Consider the following 26,446-nt stretch of genomic DNA (forward strand, 5'->3'; position numbering starts at 1 on the left):
CACTTAATCATGAACAAGCTAAAAGTGAACAACTTGAACATGAACTTGAGAAGAGTCATCAAGCATGTAGAGACTTAAGATCTTCAAAAGGAGAGATTGAAGTTGCTCATGATAAACTCAAAAGGGATTTTGAGGTCCTTCTCCTTGAATGCAATAATGTCAAGGGAGAGCTCATCAAAACCTCTAAGATCTATGAGGAGCTTCAATCTACTCATGAGAAGTCTCTATTTGCTACTTACTCCTCTCATATTGTTGATGATACTTGTACATCTAACTCTACCTCTTTTGAAGTATCAACATTGAAGAAGAATGTTGAGCTACGTGCTCAACTTGATTTACTAACTAGCAATTATGGGAAGTTGGAAGAAAACCATGTAATGCTCACAAGCTCTCATGCGGATCTTCTAACATCCCATAATGTGCAAAAGTTAGCTCATGAGGCTATCATCACCAAGGTAACATCAAGCGAGCCTCATGTGGACAATGGCACTACTTCTAGTCAAAGTACTATATTTCCATGTGCTAGTCCTCGTAATTCGTCTACTCATAATGTTGCTACCTCGTGTGATGAATTACTTTCCTTGCCTTGTTGCTCTAACATTGAAGCTTACACTCCCTCTAGTACTTGCATTGATACTAACCGTGCAGAGGAAATCAAAGAGCTCAAGGCCCAAGTCACTTCTTTGAAGAAAGACTTGGAACAGTGTCATGAAGGGATGCCCACACTCAACAACGTCCTGTGTGAGCAAACATCTCCGAATGACAAAAATGAGTTTGGAGTAAACTCAAACAAGAATAAGAGGGGCCTAGAACAAGTCAAGAATTCGGCCAAAATCATTTGCTTCAAGTGCAAAGTTAAAGGGCACCATGTTAGATCTTGCCCTCTGAAGACGAAGTCTCAAAGTCACAAGCAACAAGGGAAGCGGCCACAAACTCAATCACATATTCAACTACAAGTTGAAGGAAGGCCTCTTCCCAATAAGACCCAAGCCAACACTCCCCAAGGTGAGAAATCAACTGGGAAGAAAACAAAGGGTAGATGTTGCTACTTATGTCGTGAGAAGGGTCACATCACTTCGTCTTGCACGAAAGGTAACTTATCCAACCCAATCACTATTGATGATACATATTCACTTGGGAAGGATAAGGTTGGCAATGTGTTTGCCAAGTTTGTTGGTACTCAAAATGGTGTCAAGAAAAGAACCATTTGGGTTGCCAAGCCTATTGTGATTAACCTCTTAGGACCCAACGTAGTTGGGGACCAACAAGCTCAAACTTGATCAATAGGTGACCTTGGAGGACATTAGAGACTTGGATTCATAATGAAGAATTAAGGGGTCTTCATCATTCATATTATCTCAAGCCAAGTCATTTGGATTATCGAGTTTCTATCTTATATCCAATGTGCCTCCTTACGGTAACTTATACTTAAATTGTTTTCATTGTTAGGTGCTTGCCCCCTTTGCATGTTGTGGTTTTGTACCTTGCATGTGTTTGTATATGTTGTGCTTCCAACTTTCTTATCTTGAGTAATCGAGTATGGGTATGTTGGTCTGCATATCATGTACATGTGAGTCTTGTATTGAGCCTTTTGTCTCTTGTTTGTATTTTTGTTGGCTCTTGTGAGAGATTAATGGATTATCCCATTGTGGTGGAGTGATGTGCTTTGCACACCTCACAATCCTATAAATGTGTATACATGGGGAATACCACTTAGTTTTGACGCTTCAAGATTATCTAGTGTCTATGTGGTATGTCTTACTCATGAGAAATTCAAATTCTACATGGTCCATTAAGTATCTCTTATTGGTTTTAATTTGCCACTTGTTAATATTGTTGGTTTATCACATTATGGGGGAGTAATATGCTATGTGCATATTACAAACCTAGAAAATGTGTACATTTGAGGTGTTGCCACTTAGTGTTGATATTGTAAATTATCCTGTTCCTTGGTGGCATGTTATCTCTACAAGTGTCATTTGCTTGCGTTTTATGGGTAAAGATGATCTTAGATATATTTGTGATCTACCAATGAGTATCATTTCAAAAATACTTCTTGTCCTTGACAATTGGTATTCCCATCATATGATTGGAATTGATAATCATCTTTACATTGGATTTTGTGTTTCATTTGTCTTTCTTGCCTCTTATGAATCTATTTTTAACATGTCTAGTGTGGTTATAGATATAGAGAAAGTAATGATCCCATCGTGTGTGTTTTGTATACAAATGCAAATTCTATATAATGCACGTCCCTTGGGGGAGCTTTCCTATTCCCTTTAAAAAAACACTCTCTTTATTCACCCATCATAAAATCATTTGATCCCCATCAAGTGTGTGTTGATGGGAGGCAAGTCCTGCTCTTTATGATGCTTTGTGCCATCATGAAAATTTGTAGAGGTCTTTGTTTGTTGGAACCTAGCTCCCTCTTAGAAACTAGATACCTTTGTTTGTTTTCCTTCAATTGGTTTCTTGTTGCCTTCTATTTGGCATGTGTCAATGGATATCTCATTCCTTGATGTATCTATTAATTGATATCTTTCAAGTGATAGTTCTTTTGTTTTAGGATCTTATTATCACTTGATATCTTGTCTTTTGATGACTTATCAACTTTGTGTTGAGTTGATTCTTGAGAGTCCTGAACATGCATATCTAGCTACTATATACAACTTATTTTGCTTGCTTTCCTCCTTTGACCCAATATATAAGGGAAACTCCACCCTGTCATAAATTAGCTAAACTGTGCATGAAATTCAAATTCATATCTATATGCACATATGTGTGTGGAGTTTGCCCTATGTATTGCAGGTTTTCTAACTCTTTGGTCCAAATGAGTTTGGGCACCATTTTGTTTGCTTTGTTGTTCCAGGAACAACTGGAGATGCATTGGATGCTCGGCTCACCTATAAGGAAGATGTTGAGACCATGTGATTATTGGAGCCAAGTTAGGATGATCAAAGAACAACTATCTACTACATCAATCCAATGTTGTCTCGGTAACAAGTATCTACTTCATGCATTCTTTTCTTGCAAAGGACCCAACCTGTCTTTTCTTTTCCAGGTTGCATCATGGCATGAATTTCTTGATTTATTCTCGTAGTACTTGTTTGCCTTCTCAAAGCATCCGAACGATGATGTCTTACTGCTAGTTGGGATGTCTTTGATGTTCGTATGATGGAAGTTCATAATATACAATAAGAAAATATTAGGCCATGTGTTATGCTTCCAAGTAAAAGATATCATTGATATATTTATGATTTCCCTTTTTTTTTGGATAACTAGTGTTCTTCCTTCTTGTAACCATTTCGTGTGTACATCCTTCTTTGTGGATATATATATCATCATGATTGTCTTCTACTTAGAATCTTGGCCACATGAGAGAAGTTACATCTCTAATTGATATCCTCTTTTCTTTCACGTCCATTGCTGCATTTCCTTTTTCGGTTCTGGTGGCAACGTGAAAGAATTTGTTTTGAGTGCGTATCTCATTTTCCTACATCTTGGTGCACTCTTTGGCCGTGAAGATTATTTTTCCTCATGCTTGTCTTGATGAGGGTTTTGCCATTTTCAATTAGTATTCCTCCTCTTGACAAGATTCTTACTTCCTATCTTCACAATGGGTTGTCACAAGCGTTGATTCTTATTGTGTTTATTAGTAAGCTTTTGAACCCATTTTCTAGTATGTGTGTGTGGGAATGATATGTCTTGCACTTTGTATCTCATATTCATCAAGACTATGTTGATGAGAAATGCTCATCCTTATCCTAAGTCTTCTCAAGTGCTTTGCCATGACTCACACACATTACTTTGGTTGAGCTTATTCTTAAATTGCTTCCTTTACATGGTGCTCAACCATTAGTTTTGTGCAATTGATATGCCTATTGTCTCAGCTATCTTCTTGCACTCGTTGTGTGTTTCTATTAATTCTGGGGGAGCAACGATCCTACTTTGTGCACCTGTGTCAAATACAAAAATCTCATATTAGTGCACAAATCATGGGGAGTTCCTCTAGTTTTTGATAAAGCACTATGTTGCCTTTACCATAATATCTTTTATTCATGTGGTTCGAAGGACCATATGATTGTTTGTTCCATCTGGGATCTTTTGATTGCTTGCCTCTATCTTTGTATGTCTTTGTGGCATACGATTCTTTTTGCAATCTTTGGGTCCTTAATATAGTTTGTTTTCCTCCAACTACTTATCATTGTATTTGTGTATTTTTCTGCACTCATTTGCTGAGAAGTACACACTTTTTGATAACCACCTACTATATTTGCTTTCTAAACTTTTCGTCCATTTTGGCAATCGATGCCAATGGGGGAGAAGTTTAGAGAGTTTACTTTGTATATGTTTAGAGGGTATTGCTTTTATTGCGTAAGCATTTACATCTTGCTCACATGCACTATTACCTTGTATGTGTGCGCTTGGTTATGCTTATTTCCTTATATAAACTCTCTTGAAGTGGTTGTCTTCAATTACCAAAATGGGGGAGATTGATAGAGCATAATATATCTCCATATGTGGTTTTGGTAATTGATGACAATTCCTATGGACTAATGGTTGCCTTAAGTTATATTTATTGGATTTGTCCATAGGCACTTCTTGAAGTCCATCTGTTGGGTTCAAGGAGTTTATAAGTTGACCAAGATGTTATTCAAGATATTATCCAAAGAATGGTCATAGAAACACTAGGTTGATCAAGATCTGAGACAAAGAGTAAATCAAGATGATCAACACACGAAGCGTATAAGATGTACCGAGAGGGATCAAGTGATCCCATGGTATGGTAAGCATTGTCCATTATGTGTTTGTGTACTAACCCATGGTCTTTGTGAGACTCCTATGTGGGGGTTAGGTATGTTTCCATTGGGCTTGCGTCAAAAGGAAGATCTCATACAACCCATGAAGGATGACGTCAAGAGGTGATCGTAATCAAGATTGTGGTGTGCAAGTTCAAGTGGATCCGGCTGGACATCCGGCTGGCTTCGGAAATCCGCAGCCAGACACCAGTAGTTTTGTAAGGCTTATATCTCGGAAATCCGGCTCCCTCCGGACGTCCGAGGGCCGGACATCCGGCCAAGCTCCGGAAACCCGGAAGTCAACACCAGTAGTATGTGTGCACTATATCTCGGAAATCCGGCCCCCTCCGGACGTCCGAGCGCCGGATGTCCGACACCCATCGGAAATCCGGAAGCCACCACCAGTAGATATTGTGTTGTATATCACGGACTTCCGGGCCACTCCGGACGTCCGTATGCTGATGAATTCAAAAATGTTCAGTCACATCTACAGGCCTCGGACGACCGACCCCTGTCGGACGTCCGGCCGCTGATGAATTCAGAAGAGCTCCAGTCATGCCTACAGGTCTCGGACGTCCGACCCCTGTCGGACGTCCGGCCCCTCACGGACGCCCGGACTTCCGACAACTGTCGGACGCCCGGACTTCCGACAACTGTCGGACGTCCGGACCCTGTGTGACTTAAAAGTGTTCCCAACGGCTCTTTTACTCTCCACACTATAAATACCCCCCCCCCACTTCATGAGAGGGTTGCCTAACACAGCCTTATCCTCATAAGAACACATTTCCACCTCACACACATTTGCTCACTCCAAATCTTAGATCCCAAGAGCATTTGTGAGCCCCTTTGAGAGTTGTTCCAATCAAAAGATAGATCTTCTCCCTCTCCTTCTCTCAACCCAAGCTATTTGTGATTTGAGCAAGTTTTGAGCATTCCCCATGATCTTATTACTCTTGGAGGTTGGAGACTCCTAGGCGGTAGGAGTTCTTCGGAGAGGAATCAATTCGTGTGATTTCCCCCAAAAAAGTTTGTGAGGGTTTGGAAGCCACCTCAAAGGCTTACCACTAGTGGTTGAGAAACGCCTTCGTGGTGTTATCTCAAAGGGAGAATAGGGTGAGCCTTCGTGGCGTTGGTGTGCCTTCGTGGTAACATCCACCTCTTCTAACGGTGACTAGCTTCCCTCGAAGGAAGTGAACATCGGGATACATCTTCGTCTCAGTGACCTTGGTTATCCTTAACCCTAACTCCTTACTTGTGGTTTACTTGTGTTATTTGAGCATACATACATTGCATATTGCTTGTGCTCATTATATTGTGTTGGCCATCTCTTGTACAAGATTAATCATTCAAGCATACCCTCTATATCCACACGTACATACTTGCAACCCTTGATATATCGTGTGATATAGTGTGATCTAGTATCTTGTGTTATTTACCTACTTGTCGTGTGATATAGCTCAAGTAAGTTTGTGTAACTTACTTGTGCTTGTTAGTAGCTGCATTGTGTCCATCTTGGTAGATCGTGTTGTTGATACACGTTGCGGTGCCTAGTGCATTTAGGATTTGTGCTTGACAAGTACCCTCTTAGTTTATTTCCGCATTAGGTTCAAGCCAAATCTGAAGAAGTTTTTAAATAGCCTATTCACCCCCCCCCCTCTAGGCGTCATCGAGGTCTTTTCAGTAGGGTGCAGTAGTACCGCTTAGGCAGAACTACCTCCGCTCCTATCACCTCTCTATTTGTAGAGCTGCTGCATTGCAACCGTCTGGCAGCCCTACCGCCTCATGGCCTCGTGCCATTTCCCTGTGCGACTGGCTCAGCTGCCCAAGTGGTAGTACCATTTGTGTGCGGGCTGAGGGGGTATCGGTTGGATATTTATCCTTCTATAAAACGGGGTCTTCTTCCGCAATGGACCTTATCCTTTGAGCTCGTGTTTGGCCCCCATTGTTGACCCTCTTCGATCTTGCTATCTCTCAATCCCTCCAATGGTTCTTGCTAGTTCTTGAGGAAAAAGAGAGAGGATATCTAGATCCACATTTTCACCAATCACTTTCTCCTTTATGTGAGGAGAACCCCTTGGATCTAGATATTGGAGTTCTTTGTGAGCTCCTTGTTCCTCCTCTCATATTCCTCATAGCTTTTGTTTTTGTGGTGTGGTTTGAGTGTGAGGGACTTGACCACTTTGTGTGTTTTTGTCATTGCATTATTTTGCACCAGTTTGAGTTCTCCATGGTGATACGTGGGAGTGAAAAGTTGAGAAGCTTATTACTCTTGGGTGTTTGGTACCCTAGAGCTTGTTCCTCTTGGTTGCTTTGGCGCCCTAGATGGTTGGTGGTGCCTCAGAGCTCAATCATTATGGTGAAAAGCTCTGGGTAAGCGTCGAGGATCTTCAATTAGGTTGTGGATATTGCCTCGAGCAATTTGTACGGGCTCCAGCGACCGTCCCCAAGGGTTGCCAAAGTGTGCGGGTTTGGTGACCGCCCCAAGGGTTGCCATTTGTACGGGTTCGGTAACCACCCTCAAAGATCCCTTAGTGGACTCACGACATCTTGCATTGTGCGAGGGTTTGAGGAGATTACAGTGTCCCTATTGGCTTCTTGGGGAGCATTGTGCCTCCACATCACTCCAAACAGAGATTAGTATCCGCAATGGTGTGAACTTCGGGATACATCATCGTCTCTGCGTGCCTCAGTTATCTCTTACCCGAGCTCTTTACATATGCACTTTACTTTGTGATAGCCATATTGTTTCATGTTATATCTTGCTATGACTTAGTTATTTATCTTTCTTAGCATAAGTTGTTGGTGCACATAGGTGAGCCTAGTTGTTTTAGGTTTTGTGGTTGACTAATTAAATACTAGGTCTATTACCCATTTGTTAAAGCCTAAACCATAATTAATTTAAAGTGCCTATGCACCCTCCCTCTCTATGCGACATCCACGTACTTTGAAGTGGTGTACATATACCGCATCGACGAGGGTGAGTCTTGGTGGCGTGGCGCATCAGGGTCTCGGTGACGAATGTGAGATGATGAACTAGCGCAGGGTGGGGGCATTGTGTGGCTTCATGGTGGCGTCGACGGCAGGCCTGTGAAGGATGATGCGTGAGTACCTATTGTGAAGATGGATGAGTGGAAGAAGATGGTGACGGTCTATGCAGGGGGTGCATGTGGTGCCCGCTGAGAGTGCATCAGACCGATGTGTGCCTTGGGCCTGACATTGCGGTTTGGTTGGGGCCTCTGGCTTTAGATGTTAGACTTTAGTGTGAAGTCTAGGTATACGGCTCACACAATCCGCATCACTCCATCAAATGGATAGAAACAGCGACAAATGTTGTCAAGATGATGGCTTCAGACATATTGATTACTTTGTAAGATCTCGATAAATAATTAATAAAATGGTTGAATACATCACTCACGTGCACACACGGGGTCATCCTTCTTTCCGGAAAATATGTAAGCTATCTCCCACCCTCTCATCGTTTTCCCTATCTCCTTGTGATTTTCTATTTATAATGGTTTTCTATCTGGATGGACAAATCAGATCAATATTTGTTAACAATTTCCATCCGGTCGGTTAAAACAGATCAATCCTCTTTTTTTAAGCAAAAACAGATCAATCTTTGGTGAGGCAAGGCATATAAATACACGGGCGATAATCAAATTCTTTTTTGACAAGCCCAATAGTAAATAATAGACATGTCGTATTATTTAATTCCAATCTAGGGCGTTTGGTCTAGTGGTATGATTCTCGCTTTGGGTGCGAGAGGTCGCGAGTTCGATTCTCGCAACGCCCCCACTTTTTTGGTTTTCTTCTCGCCTCCGATTTTTTTTTTTCCGGTGAACGCTTGTGCCACCGTTGTGTTACTTACGCTACATAGACTCACGTTAGTCCTCCAGAATACATGATGCCATAAACTAACTCAAAAAAGAAAAAAACTGAACTTAAAGACAGAGAGGCTCACTGGTAGCTTGTAGCTGCATTTCCTTTCATTAGGGAGGATGCGAACTTGTTTTCTGTAGCTAATTAGCCAAAGAGAGGGTTGTCCAATACTACTACTCCCTCCGTCCCAAAATAACTGTCTCAAGCTTAGTACAAATTTATACTGGAGCTAGTACAAAGTTGAGACACTTATTTTGGGACGGAGGGAGTACAAAATAACACAGGTCGATCAAAAGGGACATGAATTATTGATCATATCATTCAACCACACCAAGGCTAGAGCGAACTGTCACACAGGCAAATCACGTTCTATACAACCTTGTTTTGTTTTCCACCTCTTTATTGATCAAGTTTGTCAGCCTCGCGCTGTGTGTGTTACAAATTTTGTGGTACATTTCAATGGCCCTGCCTATTGCTCGATCAGGAGGGCGTCGATGTTGCGCTTGCCCTCTGGGCCTTTGCTGTACCAGGATGAGACGTAGTCGCCGTAAACCACATCCCGGTACTTCTGCGGGTGGTCCTTGCTCACGAGCTGGGGTGCGGTACTTATTTTCTGAGATTTAGGAGGGTCGTAGAACGCCGCCACTGATAAGCGGGCACGGTCGGCATTGACAATGGCTCGATGAACGGCGCTCTTGTATCTTCCGTTGGTTATGATCTGAATCAGGGTAGAAAATATGAGCAAAATATGGAGGAACCATCTCGCAACTATGCAGGAGGATATTCTCAATTGAAGTTTACAATTAACTATTTGCTCAAAGACCTTGCCAATCTAGCGAAAAGATAGTAAAATGTGCATAAAGAAAGTCAATCTAGTGAAAAGATAAGAAAATGTGCACACAGAGGTCAAATCTAGTGAAAAGATAACAAAATGTGCATCCAGAAGTCAATCTAGTGAAAAGATAAGAAAATATGCATGCAGAAGTCAAGCTAGTGAAAAGATAAGAAAATATGCATGCAGAAGTCAATCAGTCAATCTAGAGAAAATAAAACAAAACGTGCATACGGAAGAGTGTGGTCATATGATGAGATTTTCGCTTTCACCAAAATAGTGGACATCAAACTTAAAAAATGAGGAAAACTGGGATTAATTAGGTCAGTTAAACACAAGAATGAAAATTTTGCCACGATCCTAAATCAGTACTCCCTCCGTCCCAAAATTCTTGTCTTAGCTTTGTCTTGAAATGGATGTATCTAAATAATAAAACTTGACTAGATACATTCATATTTAAACAAATCTAAGACAAGCATTTTGGGACGGAGGGAGTACATTATTGTGCTGCCAAGTCAAAAAAGTTGTAAACGGTTGGTGTGATGATATTTACTGAGTTTATGATACAATATCAAATTTTCGCTACTGGGATACCAAGCAGCACATTTAAACCAGTAGGTTTTATTCCTGTCAGTATTCCAGCATCTACTGATTTATATCAGATCCATACAGGCTAGTAAAAATAGATATGGAAAAGCAATTGTAAGATAAACAAAAATATTGAATTGAAGTCATCTAGAATGGAACGAGGTATTGTAAGTATATATGTTAGACAGATCTGAGAAGTCATATCACTTAAGTAATAAACACATAAAACCATGTGAAGGTATTTTACCTCTGTCTGGTCAGACAGAATCACAAGGATTGCATCAGGAACAGGATGTACAGGTATCCACATCCCATCCTTGAATACCTCGAGCCCACCCACATCATCTTGTATTAGAAGTGTTATTGCGCCAAAGTCAGAATGGGATTGCAATCCGAGAGCAAGATCTGGCTGTGGACAAGGGGAGTAGTAGCTAATGGTGATGTTCTGGTAAGCTTCTCCCACCGCTTCTTGCAGATAGGAGGGTGGCAAGTTCAGACTTTCAGAGATGATGCACAGCAATCTTTGGGCGAGGACTTTCATGCTGTCGCTGTATTTTACAACAGTGTCCCTGCAAACATTGCAGATATATTAGGCTATTTGTTCTCGTAAAAAGAGAGTTAATGTGATAGATACTGTAGGAACATGGGCAATGATACAAGGTAGCTCATGAGATGTACTCCCTCTGTAAAGAAATATAAGATACTTTATTAGATCACTAAAGTAGTGATCTAAACGCTCTTATATATCTTTACGGAGGGAGTATTAATGAATCTCGGTATCAACGTGTCATGCTACATTGGCATCCGGCTGAATTTCTACTCAGAATCATACTCTGAAAGAACCTATGTAGACAATTAGAACAACACATTGAAATGGTCATTTCTAGATGGTACTAGCAATTAAATCGCACGGAGAAAAATCATGTGTGAAATTCTGGTTCAATAGAGAATCGACGAGATAAAGTTTTTTCCGATCATTGGTATAATTGTTTTATGCATTAAGGAAGGTCAGGTCAGCGCGCGGCTCGCGGCTCGCGCTAGCGCAGGACCGCCGCCGCCGGCGGCTGATCTCCCTCCTCCGTCCACCTCCGGCCCAGCCAAACGCAGATCCGGAACCCCGCCAGCGTCCTCTCTCCACCCATCCCGAAGCCCGGCGCCGTCTTCACCGGCTCTCTCCTCGCGGCGGATTTCGAGTCGGGGCCTCCCCTCTTCCTACCCCGCTCCCGTGCGGCCGCGCCGGGCCGCTCCACGCCTCTCTCTCCGCTCGCCGCCGACGGAGGCGTCGCCGGGCAAAGCCCTGGCGGTGCGGCGGCGGCGGGACCCCTCGGTCGCCGTCTCAAGAGCGGGGGCGGCGTTGCTCCGCTGCTCCAGGCAGTGATGATGCGGGGCCTGCCGTGGCGGCATGATGCGGTGGAGGAAGCCGAGGCGGCAGCCTGGGGTGATGATTGCAGTGGCTGGAGAGTGCGGCGGATTTGGCGGGACTGAGATCTCGTGTCACTCGGGGCTGCTGCGGTGCTGCGTGGAGGAGGTGCTTGGTGGCTCTCGAGTGCCGCTGGCGCGGTGGCTTTGTGGGAGGCGTGTGGGCTAGCGGAGGTGCTGTGCGTGGGGTTGTGGTGTTGGGAGGTGCTCCGGGCGAAAGCTTGCCGGGCAAGAGCTTGCCGGCCGACGGTGTCGGCGTCCGTGGACGTTGTCTTACCTTCTTGGAGGCACTGTTGAGGAGTTCTCTCCCTACACATCCTCGGATCCAGTTCTTCGGGTGAAAACCTTAGGCCCGGTTGGGCCGGACGACGGCGTCGACATCGTCGCTTCCTCCTTGGGGGCGTCGTCTTGAAGAGCTTTGGATTTCGATTGCACTCTCCAGGGGCTAGACGCTCGCGACATTGCGGTCGGCTGGGGATCGTCCGGCAATGTGGATGATCTGCGCGGTTTCTTGTGTGGCAACGATGGCCCCTTCAAGCGGAGAAGGATTTGTTGTTGGGTCCTGGTAGTCGGTCTCGTCCGGCGTGTTCGAGGGGTCGTCGTGCCTCTCTTGTCTTCTGAAGTCGGAGCTGTTTGAGGGGGATCCTTGCAGCGACGATGACGTGAAGATGGGTGGTTGGTTCTGGCGCTGGCTCGACGCAGGTCCAGTGCTTTCTTCCTTCAATGCTCGTCGACTGAGTCGAAGTTGCCTGGTCGCCGGCGCGTGTGGTGGACTGTTTGGCGTTGTCCGACGCAGGCCTCTACGCTTGTCTGAGGTGGAGGCTACATCGGTGGTCGTCGATGGTGAAGTCGGAGTCGCCCTCGCGGAGGCGTGATGACGATGACGCCGGATTACAACCTCGACGGAGTTCTTCCCTTAGGCGGCGTGTGTGCGTTCTTGTAAAGGTTGCCAGGTCGCCCTGTGTGCCTTGTTGTGGCGGGCGCATTGTGACGGTTTTAGCCCGGTTTTCCGACTATTAACCGGACAACTCTCTTCGACCTTTTTAATGAGATCGGTACCTCAGGGACCGTGTTTCAAAAAAAAAAAAAGTTTTTTCCTGAACCTAAACATGAATCTACAACGGATACATTGTGTTCTCACCATTTTTTTTACTCAATCCTGCATCAGAACATGTAATTCATGTTTTTCTTATCAGTGCATTGCTCATAAAATGGCCAAAGCAGTCCAAAAATTCTACACAACGTATGGGGCGTGGCACTTTAACTCTGTAGTCTGTACCAGGGCAAAAAAAAATTTACCTGTATCCTGGGACGAAGTCAGGCCACCGGGCGGGGTCGCGGCGGGACTCGGGGAGGGTGTGGTGGTCGAAGTAGTCGCGCCAGTCGAGCACGGAGTCGTCGTTGGCGAGCATGCGGCTGCCGTAGCCCTCGGCGGCGGCGCCCCTGGCCGGGTCACAGCCGAACCGGAGCTTCTCCGCCATGGGCGCCCGGAAGAAGGCCAGCCCGGCGGCCCGCATCGCGTCGAGCAGCCCCGGCGGGACCCCGTGGTTGACGACGTGGAAGGCGCCCCAATCGGCGCACGCGCGGCCGACCGTGTCGGTTGTTGTGGCGGCGGCCGTGGCCGAGAGGTCAACAACGGGGACGGAGAGGGAGGCGGAGGGGCAGGGGGAGGGGCCCGCGCGGAGGTCGGGCGGCTGGATGTACTGCGCCGGGAGGCGGGGCAAGCCGGCGTCGGCGAGCGCCTGGACGCGGGGCGCCGCGGCGGTTTCCATGGGAGCAGCGGGGTTCGGCGATTACCCACCGGTGGCGTGGTGGTCACTGCTACTGTGCTGGTAGGACCGACCGACCAATGGAGAGTTTTTCCTTCTTCAGAATTTCATTTTCTGCCAAACCAAACCAGGAGGGAAAATTCTAAACATACGGAGTAATACGGGGGGTTTACGGACTCCTTCGTTAGCTGATCTCCACCGCCTCCTGATTCTAAGGGGGTGTGAGCCCCCTCGCCCTTATTTCTTTCAATCATCTTAGCCCACCTAATCCTTTTCGTAAATTTTCATAAAAACTGTCCGTACTTATAGCGTCGCTCAACCAGGAGTACAAACAACCCTGATCACATAAGAGAAGCCGGTCACCGTTCCCTCAGGCCTTGTTTGGTTAATCCTCCTCTAACGGAGAGTTTTGGCCTATAAAGGATTTAATTCCGCCTCAATCTTCATAGATATCTTTGAAATCAAACCAAATCAGGAGTACAAACTATAAAGGGAAGTTGTCGTTGTGTCAATGTACCATGTAAATCGTAGGCTTGTCATCATGAAAAGGACGACAAGAATCGACAATAATTTATGGGGAACGCTACGCGTCCGTCAGATGATTTTTAAAAATTATCCGTCACCTAGCTAGCCGTTGGATGCCGATCTAACGCCCCGCATCCCTGCCGCATGGTCAGTAGTTATTTCCTGAAACGACGCTTGAGTTGCGGAAACTTTCGCTTTGTTGCAAGAAATAAACTTTGAATCCGTTAATTCCTGAAACAACGGTCGAGTTTCAGAAACAATTTGCTTGTTGCAGTTTTTTTTTTCGTCTTTCTGTAACATAGGTATTTTTACGGAAGAATTTTTTGCAACAACGGTCGAGTTTCACGAATTTTTGCAACGAAAGTCACGTTGCAGCCGGGATCCATGCTCAACGGAGAGTCGGGCGCGCGAGCAGAGACGCTTCTATAGCGAGGCAGAGAAGCTCCCCGGCGGCGGGAGCTCTCCGGCGTCCGCGCCGCACACCTCCTCGTTCGCCGCGCGAGGTGGGGATCCGGCGAGGGGCTGGATCTCGTCGGCGAGGTGGGGATCCGGCGAGCTGGCGAGGACCGACGGCGGCGATGGTTCGCCGGACTCCGGCAGGCTCGTCCCCGGTAGCAGAGGAGCCACGACGAGGAACCTGGAGTGCTCCAGCTTCAGCCCCCGTTCCTGAAACAACGCTTCAGTTTCTGAAACAACGAGCCAGTTTCGGAAAATGGTTCGTGATCGAGGCGAGATCTAACGGACGAGCGGGCGGCGGATGGATCAACCGATGGGATGTAATCTTTTCCCATAATTTATGCCAGTGAGTCAATGACAACATCGAAGACGACATTAATTGAGATAGATATAAGTTGGAGAGAAAAAAAATATATTCACCAGACTGCCATTGTTGTTTTGATCAACGATGTGCCATCAAAAAGCCCTAACCCTAAACTATGTACAGAACGACACCGAAGCACTGGGATTGCCCACCCATCCCATCGTAGAGAGACCAGTGAAGAAATGGGTAACCAGTAGCTAGGCTCAACACCAATAATGATGGATGATGAGGAATGATGACTCGCCTTGATTGCCTATGAGGACATGTATAATGATGGCATATTAATACAGATGTCTCATGATAAAAAGTAGTTTAAGGCATTTTTATTAATTTTTCTCTTCAATGCAAGCTACCATCAGTATATCTTATTAAAAAATAAAAAATAAAAACTCTAATGCACATGTATCTCTTTTTTCCACTCAAACCTTTTCAACTTTTTACACCGAACCACACATTTTTTCTTCAAACACCCGCCTTCTGTAAAGGATCCCGCTTCCTTATCTGAACCTGTTTTTTCTGACATCCGATACTATATGACATACGGGGCATCACCTTGAGGCTATGCATTGTACATGCCCTCATGACAAAGGAAAAAGGTGAGGAGAAAGAATCGTTCAATTCTAGTGTAATGAAAATGCCCCCCTTCGTAAATTTTGGATAAGTTACACCACTATACCATATACAGACCAGCCAATAAATCAAGCTAAACTGTCTATAAAAACGAACATCTCTTAAGTTATTAAGCATCCTTGAAATGGAGCCTCACTGTGTATCGAGGTAGTTTTCAATCGTAGCCCCACATGTAAGGAAGTGGATCAGCTATGAGTTGCGGTTGGGCTTGTTCCCACATGAACATGACACTTTTATGTTGATCAATAGACACATCTTTAAATCCGTGAACACCTTCTAAATTCACTAATATTTTTAAAATTCATGAACATTTGTAAAATTCAGGAAATACATGAAATCCGAGAACACTTTATGAATTTATCATCATTTTCTAACTTTGCAAACATTTTTTTTTGTATTGCGGGGAACATTTTTTAAAATTTGCAAACATTTCCCATACCAAGAAGATTTAAAAAATCAACGGTAATTTTAACTCAAAACCATTTATTTTAAAATTTATGAACTTTTTTACTTTTACAATATTTTTTATAATTCCTAAAAGTTCCTTTTCTGGACATTTTAAATACCTGTTCTACTTTTTTCTAGCTTTCTTTCCTCTATATTTTTTCCTTCTTTTCTTCAGATGGGCGTAGCAATAGAGGGACATGTAGGCAACCAAAGCATGCATCTTGGGGCCGTGTCTATTTGGTCATCCTTCAACAACTTGCACGCTGAATAGGATCCCCTGCGCGCGTCGGTTATTTCGTTGTCGGATGAGGGGCATGATGGTTTTCTTCTATGTGTGTTTCTCAGGGGATGGCGTTAGCTTGCTGGTTTTGCGGTGAGCGAGCGGGTTGCCGCTTTCTCCATCTCTCTTGCTAGGCTACTCGGCGATGGATTTTCGGTGGAAGACCGATGTTGTGCTAGTGCCAGGAAGAGGTAGAACAGAAAAGTTTGACGCGGGAGAGGCAAGCCAACATGAACACACATTGGAGAATCATTGTAGCTAGGACTTGTGATAGTAAATCCAATCGCAAGGGTGAGAGGCAACTAGGTTGAGGGATTTGAGTCCTTTGGGGACAAAAACCAGTGATAGAGCGATTGTGAGACCAGAGACACGAGTGAATTAGGTTATACGAGGGGCGTGCATCGTACATGGCCTGGGGTATATTTACATGTGCCAACGAAGTAGGGTAATTAGAAAAACGAGGTCCATTTACGGTGCATATGGTTGATAGTTAGTTTCGTTTATGTAGGATGAAAACTGGCCATACACCCGAACACGAACACCTAGCGATGAAACGTCGAACGGGACACCATCATCAACCGAATAAACCAGCAACATCGCTCAACTTAGTTTAGTTTGATTCTTCGTCTTTTAGATATAAAAGTGCTTACCCCTAACTGTAATAGCCCGACCATCTAGTCCTGACTTGAAAGGTCCGGGTTGATGTGTGAGGAAGCATGGAGAACATTGATTCATCGCAAAAAAAAATTAAAAAAAATGATTCAACATCCCTTGACCATAAATAACACACCTTGAGACGCTAGGTGGCTAGTGGTATATCCTCGGGTAATGCCATCTCGCCCTGAGCCAAACGCTAGTGGCACGCGGGTCATCGGGACCCGTTGCAATCAGCGCGTCATCACACGGATAAGATAAAAAGACTAGAATCTATGTCGATCGAAAGCATGATCTAGACGGAACATTAGGCCAGAACAATAATGGTTTGAGTCAATGGATTAAGTCGCTCTTATTGGAAACCACAAGAACGAAAAGTCTTTTCTACTCCCTCCGTACCTAAATATAAGTCTTTTAAGATATTTCACTAGGTGTCTACATACGGAACAAAATGAATGAATCTATACTCTAAAGTATGTCTATATACATTCGTATGTAGTTCATTAGTTAAACCTTTAAAAAGACTTATATTTAGGTACGGAGGGAGTACTACAGTAAAAGAATGAACAAGTCGTGGCCGTGACGTGCGAGGCGCCACGCAAACGCAACGGTGGACGGCGGCGAAGTGGCAACCGACGAGGCCATCCACCGCCACAATCGTGGTCATGTGTGCTTTCTCTCTCCTAGAGAGACTAGATAGGAGTATTTAACAAAAACTACGACATGGAAACGTGTTCAGAAACTACCACTTTACAAATTTATGTCGAAAACTACGACATGGAAACGTGTTCAGAAACTACCACTTTACAAATTTGTGTCGAAAACTACCATTTTTTTCTTAACCTATGGCAAAAAACCATCATGTCAGAAAAGTTGTTGATTTGGCTCGTCTAAATCAGTTTATGACAAGGATGGCCCGCATGAAAGTGCTGAAGAGGTCAACCTGACTTGTGGACCCCGCATGTCAGAAAGGCGTTTAGAAGAGGTAAATTGAGCAGTTTTCGCGCTTGGTAGTTTTTAACAATGGATTAGAAAAAAAGTGGTAGTTATCCGTACAAAATCGTAAAGTGATAGTTTCTGAGCACGTTTTCATGAAATATGATAGTTTTTGGTTAAATACTCGACTAGATAGACAAGTTGGTTGTAGTAGCATTTCGTGTTAGACCCAGCCGCGTGACGTGCTCGGCAAAAAAAAAGTTTATGACCGACGTAAGCTTAACCAAAGCTACCATTATTATCTTATCGACAAAAAAAGGTTGAGATTTGATTTGTCATGTTGCGTCGCCATGATCGAGATTGGAGAGGAAGATAAGGGTGACGAGGAGGAAGAGGACGACTCAGCTGGGTGTGATCTTCTCTTGGAGGATTTTTTTTTTTTTTTTGAAAAAAAGGGGTTCCCCCTGACCCACTTTGTTAAAATGAAGCAGACATTATCTAGCATACAGCTTCCACGCTTAGCAGCATCTAAAGGAAGAAAGAAACCTCCAGCACAGGCATAGCCACAGGGAACTATCTCGCTACATAACAAGTTGAAAACCAAGTAATCTTTCGAGCTGGACCAAAGCAAACAGCCTAAGTTTTAATTTCTCTTGGAGGAATTGGCCTGTATTCGTACTTTTACGCGTCAGCCTAGCACCAAGTGATAGTGACCGCGACGACAACCAACCCGTGAGCGTGAGCGATCGATTCGCGGGCCTCCTCCACCACCACCACCACCATCACCACCACGACCCCGGACAACGTTTCCTGCTGGATTTCGCTCTCCACGGAACAGCACAGCGCGTGCTCGTCCGTGTGTGCGCGGAGTGCGACCGGCACCTCGCACGGACCGGATGCCCCTAATAATGGCCGCCCGTTTTGTCTCCTTCTTTACCACCGAGATCGTCTCGTTCCCACCTCCCACCACCCCTCCTCTCTGCCTCCGCGCGGAGAATCCCTATCGATCCTCCCCGTGCGTGCGTGCGTGCGTCTTCCGCGAGAGAGAAGAGGCGAGTGGAGAAGGGAAGAGTCGAGGAGGAGGAGGACATGGCGGCGGCGGTGCGGGTGGAGAAGGCGACGAGCGACCTGCTGCTGGGGCCCGACTGGACCCTCAACATCGACATCTGCGACGACGCCAACTCCGATCACGGGTTCCCTTCCCCTTCCCTTCCCCACCCTTCCCTTCCCTACCCTTCCATTCCGCCGCAAGAACCGCTCAAAACCCGTTTTCCCGATCGCTCCCTTCCCGTGTGCAGCCGCAAACCAGAATCCCGTTTTCTCTAGCACGGGAGCTCCGTTAATCTGTTATCCTTCTTCTTCTTCCTCCTCGTCTTCACATGCCACGCGCCAAGGCTGATTGGGTCTGCAGGATGGTGGCTTATCCCTTGCGCAAGACACTACTAGCACGCACAAGAGAAAAGGGCCGTAGCATCTGCTAGTGCTACTAACAGGACGACCAAGTGCGCTGGACGTTGACGGTCTAGTATTATACTATAGCATTAGTATAAGTATTTGGTTCATCCGTCGATCGATCGATAAGTGGCATGATTGGGCAGGCGCGCAGCAATTATAGTAGGTGGAGCTCAACCGGATGGCAGTTCAGAAAAAAAGAAGCAGAGCGTCAGATATAGTGGAAATACGAGTGTAACTGTATAAGCATGTATTATTAGTGCAATTTTTACTCTGAAAAGAAGACGGAACTCATGCTTGAATTCTGCTCACCATATTTAGGCTTGGCTAGTATACAATCTGGATTCAGGCGCACCGGTATCATACGAGGGGAGCGGCCACTCAGAATTCCAGAAGAAACCGCACCAGAGACCTGTTTAGGTTCAGGAAAAGCAGAGCATCACCACATGTAGTGGCAATACCAAGTGTATGCACACACAGTTTTCACTCCAAATTCAGACACACCAGGACCTCTTGGTCTGACCATTGGAGCTCTGGATTGCCATAACAATTCGCTCACTCTCTAGAAGAATTACTACTGCACTGGACATGTTTCAGACAGAGGACATCTGAGCTGTCACACCATTTTACTTCTAATCTGCACGGACCAATCTGTCGCCAAGTTTAAGGTATTGACAAGGTTGGGTGATCCTACCCACACATCAGCATTTTGCTGCTCAGAAGAAAAATGTAATTAATCAAATAAAGCACATATTCACACCAACTTTCTCAAGGACCATCCTTCAAATACTTTTGAAAACGATTACTGCCTGTCAGTCTTGTCGGTGAGTATTACCACTCACCAAACCTGTCATGGTGGTTGTCATCTACAACATGATCCAAGTGGTTACGAGTTTGCAGCCTCATTTTGTGTGATCGTGCCGTTAATCATGAGATAGCACAGAGCAGCTTATCTTCCTCTAATTTTTCCGACTTCTTTCCTACGAGAGCTTACAATAAAGCAATGATGCAGGCAAGCGAAAGAGGTGATTAAAACTTTGAAGAAGCGTCTTCAACACAAGAATTCATCGGTTCAATTTCTTGCGTTGACGGTACGTTTCTCTACTTATTATCAGCTCAGGTATATTTTTAGTCCTGCTTTGTTTGTGCTTGTTTGAGAATGCCATGAAATGGGATTGCAGCTGTTGGAGACTCTGGTGAAAAATTGTGGGGATCATGTGCATTTTCTGGTTGTAGAGCGCGGTATATTGCCGGAAATGATCAAAGTTGCAAAGAAAAAGGTTAGTTTTCTAATACATGCCGTTGTACAATTTGTTATCCAGAAAAGCCACTGGATGGTTTTGCTTTGAATCATGGAACTAAGAAGACTATAGTATAATATGTAGGTAAAATTCCTTCCATTTTCTGGTAAACACATGGCTTCACACCCTATTCACTAACATACTTTGATTCGACATGAACATATTCATGATTGTAGTTCAATGTTTTGGAAGACACAATGACACATACATATATTTCTTATCCGGAAAATGTCAAAAATTAATTACAATCAGTATGGACGTAGCTCCATGGCTTAAGACTGCTTAGTTAAGGCCTGAATTTCTGAAACTGACAAATGTCAGGTGGTCACTGCATCATGGCTAACCGATAGATATTTGAAAATTTGCACACCTGGCACTGCTACATGAGGAAACTGAGATATGCAGGATTTCATTTCAAACGGAGGGATTAGTAATTATCTTTCAAGTTTTCCCCCTTTTTAATCAAATTCATAAGATCTTAACGTGGCATCCATGTGTACTTATCCAATCTTTGCTCTTACAGTCAGTGAACTTTCTACACATTACATTTACTTTAAGTCACTGTCTAATAAATTCTAATTACCATATGAATCATGAATTTTGTGTTCTTTAAAAGTTTGTTTTTGTGGTATTGATTAAAATTCTTCAGTATAACCACAGGCAAATGTGCAAGTGAGGGACAAAATTTTGACACTCCTTGATTCCTGGCAAGAAGCATTTGGTGGGCCTGGTGGCAAGCACCCTCAATTCTACTGGGCATATTCTGAACTTAAGGTATTTTTATTGTCTGCCAAACCATCCAGAACAATCTACACTTCATGACACACCCTTTTATTCTGCAACTTTCGGAAGTCACCCGTCAGCTATGTGAAGCTGGTACATATAGTTGTTGAATCCTGAATAATTTTGTTTGGCATGTCCCAATGAGTATCATTACTTGCAGCAATCTGGTTTGGAATTTCCTAGGCGCTCACCTGAAGCAGCAACAATATTCGCTCCTCACCTTCAACCAGGGATCGGAATGCCAGTCAGTTCATCCTTGAGAGCTGATGAGATGATTTCATCTAGTGGCTCTCCTCTGAGGTAACCATTTATTTTATATTTGTATGCATCTTTTCTGTGATTTATGTTAGTGTCTGAGAAAATGGATGATATGTGTTCCATGTTATATGACATATTTTTATCTGTTTAGTTTGTCAGACTTGCAACGCATTTTAAGTGCCGCGGAGCTACTAAGTGAGATGCTGAGAGAAGTCAATCCAAATGATCATGAGGTATAGAGATTTATTATGTTCACTAGGTTTAGAGTCTCACTAAATGGTACTCTATTCTACTGCCCATTAGGTTCAGAGTCTGTCTAAAGGGCCGCCTCGCTTTTCGCTTTACGTGACAAGTAATTCGTGTCAGGAGGGAGTACTAGTTAAGCATATAACTAATATATTTAGTGCGGTACTGTTGTATGCTCAAGAGCACTTGTTTGCATCCAACCTAATCTTGAGGATTTGACGATGCCTGATGATTTAATATTGCTTTGTGTTGGTCAGTACACATGCAAATTTCTAAATCACAGACATTTCTTGTCATTTTAGGCTGTGAATGATGAAATTATTGCAGAACTTGTGAACCAATGCCGGTCATACCAGAAAAAGATCATGAGCTTGGTAAGTTCAGTGAGGTACGTGCCTGCATGAACATTGTCTCCTACATTCTTGCATCTTATTACCTTCTATTAAGGGATAAATGTGTGGCAGCAGTCATATCAGCTTCTGCTATTAAGGGCCTATTCGGTTTAAAGGATTTCTAAATTATAGGAATATTTTCTCGTGGGTGGAGATCCCGTAGTAATCCTCCAAACCTAATGAGCCCTAATAATGAGACAATATTTCAGATGCTTTTTAGGCATTGCAATGTTTATGTAGAGATATAGTAAGTTTTTCAAATGTCACTAACAAGTAAAAGATGATATTATAGGATATTCATTGTAGCCCCCCACGTAAGACACCGTGGGGCACGTTCCCACATCGTACACTTGAAGAATAAACTAATGTGATTGTACCATCTTTTTCTGATAGAGACTATTATGCTATAAATTTATGAGACAAGAAGCATGGTCCATTGATTAGCTTGGAAGAATACTAATAGTTCAACGCATTACTAACTGGCATAAGGCATGGGTCCAGAGAACATAAATGAGATTGTTCCTGGAGTCTGTTGCCTATTAATTAGTCCTGTTCAGAAAAGAACCAAACATGACAAATATAATTTTCTAATTTCTGTAGTACATGACTACTGATGTTTTAGTAAGTTCTTAGTTCACTGGAAAAAATACAAAAAAAATCACTTCCAAGTTATCTTCATGTCTAGAAAGTACAATTCAGCAACGCATCTATGTGCAAAGCAGATTTCTTTTTCCAATATTAGATGCATGCCACGTAAGAATAATCCGATTTTCCCTCACACAACCTTTCACTCAGATTGCAATTCATTGTAAAATGAATAACGAGTAAGATGCTCTTTTAAAAAAATTAAACCTAGACCAAAGTCAAGCTTATTACCTTGACACTCCCCTTGCATAACATGATAACGTTCAGTAGCGGCAATCACTCTTCGGAGGCAGGGATAATTTTTACAGAATAACAACCACAATTCGATATAAATTATCTGACGTTCCTCTACTGCATTACAGTGATGAAGACCTCTTGAGCCAAAGTCTTGACTTAAACGACAGATTGCAAATTCTGCTTTCCAAACATGATGCAATTGCATCAGGTTCCCCTCTACCGGCTGAAGAAACAGATGTGTTGAGTGAATTGCCCAGAGGGATCACTACAACTCCTGCAGTAACAGTTGTTCCCGAAACTGCCATTGTACCAACTTTTGTCTTGGCTGATGAAGAGGAAGAGGAGGAAGATGATGAGTTCTCTCAGCTAGCTCGCAGGTCGTACTGATGACCGATCTCATTGATTCATACTCGGTTCATTTTGTCTTGCATGATTCATTGCTGACGATTACTTGTGGTCAGGAATTCAAGATTCAGGGCAGCAAATGAGAAGAGTGCCTCTTCAGGGGTAGGCGCATCATCGTCGTCCATGCAGGACGGAACAGCAAGTTCAGCAGCTCCTGTGACCACTTCAGCACCACCATCTACTTCAAGCAGTGCACTATCATTGCCTGAACACCTAGCTCCGATAAGGACTTCTCCAGAAGAGAAGATTATGAGTGACCTTCTTGCACTCACCATAGTGTCAAGCCCATCACCTGAACCTGCCTTGCATCATGGTGGTTCCCCAACAAGTTATCATCCACAGCCTCGTTACGTAGACCCAGAACACACAGCTGCGGCACAAAATAGTTACGTCGCTCCTTGGGCTCAGCATCAATCTCAAACTGGACCCATTAAGCATCAGCATCAGCAACAGCAACCACCACCACAATCACAATTTTCTTACAACCCATCTCCTTACCCGCCACCACCATGGGACCCGCAGGACAACACTGAGTCAAACCCTTTCGTGGCATCTTCATCGCAGCATCTTTCCACTTCCAGCTCGCCTCTTAAAGTACCATCCAACATGAGGCCTCTACAGCAATCACAATCTTTTGGCGTACCGCTTCGCAGTGCTGTGTTAAATTCCCCAACAAACAAGAACCTGAAGCAACCGATGTCTGCAGGGTCTCGAAGACCATCTTATGTTCCTTCCAACAAGTTCTTCGATGATCTGCTTGACAGAAATGCGGACGGTACTCTGAAAACGGGCAGCACGGTGATTGGAGGCACGTCCAGCCCATACAAACCGTAGCGATGCCGGTGGAATCAGTTTATGAGAGAACATCTGCCTGTGGTACGTCCAGTTCATACGAGCCAATAAATCACAGCGATACCAGTGGAATCAAAATATGAAAGGCTTGCATTGTTTTGTCTTGATGACTGCTACGATTCCATTTGGTGCGCAAACTTTGTTAACTTGATTGGTTTGATTGATGCTTCTGGGAAACATAAGTAATTTATGCGAAAACAGAGCATGTGAAGTCATCAATCTCTTTTGTTGTGGAATTAAAATTGATTGTGCACTTCAAATAAGATGCCATTGACAGGTTGATGCTATTTGTGCAGCTGATTTCTTATTTCCTTGGACTTGAGAACAGCAGGAAAGAAAAGCTGGTGTGGTCTGAACTCTGAAGGCAGTCATTTCCTTCAGATTATATCACGCTTTCGATCTCCATGAATCCGTTGGGCTGAAGTCGTTACATCCAGCTTCAATATGGCTTTGTTATGCGCTTCAAAATATTCAACTTTTTTTTTGCGGCGTTCAAAATATTCACCTGCATCCCTCTGATCAGGGGCGTAGCTAGGCCCCTGGCTACCAGGGCCGTGTCGGTCCGCTCATTCGTTGACTGTAGCTACAGGATTACTGTTTAGTACTCAAGCGCGTAGCCGCGTGCATTGCACCCACAAAGATTAGAAAAAGAAGCAAATAAAATAAAATATCTGAAATTTTGTGACTTCTATATTGACCAAATTTATTAGGTGCTTGCAAAATTTGATGGTCAAATGACATTGGAGGAGCTCCATACAAAATAGAACATAATTAGTGCATTTGGTCACCAAAATTTGTAAGCATGTGAAACATTTGGTTATGATTGAATTGGTTTGATGCCAACACTTGGCATTGCCAATACTTGGCATTTGGCAATATCAAAACTTGCCAATAATTGGCAACTTCTTTTGAGGTTGGCAAGTAAAATTGGTAACCAACGAAGCACTAGCCAATATTAGGCATTTGTCAAATGTTGGCATGCCAATTTTTGATGTCAAACCAATCACATTCAAAGTTTCAACTTGTTTTCTTCGCTATTTTTTACTGTTCATCATGGGTACATTGCACCCGGGTTTAGCTACAACTTTCCCCTGCTAGAAAATGTAGTTCAAATAATTTATAGTTACCTTTTCTATGCATGTTCTGCCATTTTCATTGCAGGCGCCATCTACCATATGGTCTGACTTTTTTTGTTTTTGAGGAAATACCATTTGGTCTGATGGTCGGTAGGAAGCAGAAATGGGCTTTGTGCTCAGGTGCTCGTAAGTGTACGTCCACAATATATGCACTTTGGTACTGCACAAAATGAACAATTTTCGAATATGCAATAAACATTGTGTTTCATACGTATGAACGTATTCACACACCTATGAACATTTATTTAAATCCATAGACCTCTTTAAAGAAAACCTGAACTTTCAGTGATTGCAACTTTTTGTAGGTAGCTCACCAAGCTGACTGCTTGGACTGCTAGGTAAAAAAAACTGAACTTTCTAGCATAATCTTTTAGTCAGAAAATTTTCTAAATATGCAGTGAACATGTTCTTTTTTTGGGTGGTGAACATGCCTTTTCATACCTATTAAATTTTACATGTACGGGTCCGAACATTTTTTATTTTTCACAGTATTTCCACATTTTATAAATTGATTTTTGAAAATATCATTTGAACCTTTAAGAAAAATATATTTTCCACATTTCTTTGCGAAAAATATATGATATCTTCCTATTATCTATATCATTTTTTTATAATGATTATTAAATTTGTTAAATAAAAATGACCAGCATCTACTGTATATGGGTCGGCCCAGGGGTGCCCAATAGCGCCGTCAAACAGGGGCTCTAGTGATTGAGAAATGGTGACTCGAGGGTGAAACCTTGGCCCTTTGCACAGAGGGCGCTTTGAAATTTGAGTGGGGGCATCTCTGTAGTGAGTGGCATGCTTGAGTCAGTGTTGGCTAGCTACATCAGGCCTTGTTCAGTTACACCTCTTCTCAAGAGGATTGGGATGGATTTTGACTTGTAGGGGATGATATCCACCTCAATCCCTGTCAAATCTCTATCAACCGAACAAGGCCTCAGTCATGTTAGCAGGGTGGTGTAGGATTGGGTTGGTCGTTCAGAACTTGGTAGAAGATGAATATTCCATGAGGTCGATGACATCATATGATGTACACCTAATTAGTTTTCTTTTATTCATGCTCAGACTAGCATTGCATGTGTGTATATGCTGTTAGTATCTTAACTGTTGGAATTATGCCCTAGAGGCAATAATAAATATAGTTATTATTATAATTCC

At 43.6% G+C, this 26,446-nt stretch overlaps 2 protein-coding genes and 1 non-coding gene across 4 annotated transcripts; 2 read left to right on the top strand and 1 right to left on the bottom strand.

The window, feature by feature from the left end:
- The first annotated feature begins 8,520 nt into the window (after positions 1-8,520).
- Positions 8,521-8,592, top strand: TRNAP-UGG. The gene has a single exon. It is a non-coding gene; the product is annotated as a tRNA-Pro (tRNA).
- Positions 8,593-9,048: 456 nt separating this feature from the next.
- LOC123407696 (jasmonate-induced oxygenase 4) lies at positions 9,049-13,332 on the bottom strand. The gene is made up of 3 exons (XM_045100886.1): positions 12,817-13,332; positions 10,346-10,667; positions 9,049-9,396 (listed from the first exon to the last, which is right to left on the bottom strand). Exons 1-3 carry the CDS (start codon positions 13,287-13,289, stop codon positions 9,148-9,150), a joined length of 1,044 nt encoding a protein of 347 aa, XP_044956821.1. The 5' UTR covers positions 13,290-13,332; the 3' UTR covers positions 9,049-9,147.
- A 5,132-nt stretch (positions 13,333-18,464) lies between these two features.
- LOC123408367 (TOM1-like protein 6) lies at positions 18,465-24,436 on the top strand. 2 transcript variants are annotated; one of them, XM_045101488.1, is made up of 9 exons: positions 18,465-18,771; positions 20,043-20,121; positions 20,212-20,310; positions 20,992-21,105; positions 21,275-21,414; positions 21,524-21,605; positions 21,921-22,006; positions 23,018-23,269; positions 23,363-24,436. In XM_045101488.1, the coding sequence occupies exons 1-9, from the start codon at positions 18,668-18,670 to the stop codon at positions 24,129-24,131; spliced, it is 1,725 nt and encodes a 574-aa protein (XP_044957423.1). In that variant the 5' UTR covers positions 18,465-18,667; the 3' UTR covers positions 24,132-24,436. The 2 variants fall into 2 exon arrangements, with proteins under 2 accessions (XP_044957423.1, XP_044957422.1); XM_045101487.1 differs by having other exon boundaries at positions 18,469-18,771; positions 23,354-24,436.
- Positions 24,437-26,446: the final 2,010 nt, after the last annotated feature.

The sequence above is a fragment of the Hordeum vulgare genome, chromosome 7H (genome assembly GCF_904849725.1).
Source record: "Hordeum vulgare subsp. vulgare chromosome 7H, MorexV3_pseudomolecules_assembly, whole genome shotgun sequence".
Lineage (NCBI taxonomy): Eukaryota > Viridiplantae > Streptophyta > Magnoliopsida > Poales > Poaceae > Hordeum > Hordeum vulgare.

Excerpts from the sequence above, each read along its gene's own strand:
- LOC123407696 (XM_045100886.1), bottom strand. The coding sequence starts at position 13,289 with ATGGAAACCGCCGCGGCGCCCCGCGTCCAGGCGCTCGCCGACGCCGGC. Across the intron at positions 10,668-12,816 it reads GACTTCGTCCCAGGATACAG|GGACACTGTTGTAAAATACA; the intron begins GTAAATTTTTTT and ends CAATGTTTGCAG. Across the intron at positions 9,397-10,345 it reads TTCTGTCTGACCAGACAGAG|ATCATAACCAACGGAAGATA; the intron begins GTAAAATACCTT and ends ACCCTGATTCAG.
- LOC123408367 (XM_045101487.1), top strand. The coding sequence starts at position 18,668 with ATGGCGGCGGCGGTGCGGGTGGAGAAGGCGACGAGCGACCTGCTGCTG. Across the intron at positions 18,772-20,042 it reads GACGCCAACTCCGATCACGG|GCAAGCGAAAGAGGTGATTA; the intron begins GTTCCCTTCCCC and ends GCAATGATGCAG. Across the intron at positions 21,106-21,274 it reads GGGCATATTCTGAACTTAAG|CAATCTGGTTTGGAATTTCC; the intron begins GTATTTTTATTG and ends CATTACTTGCAG.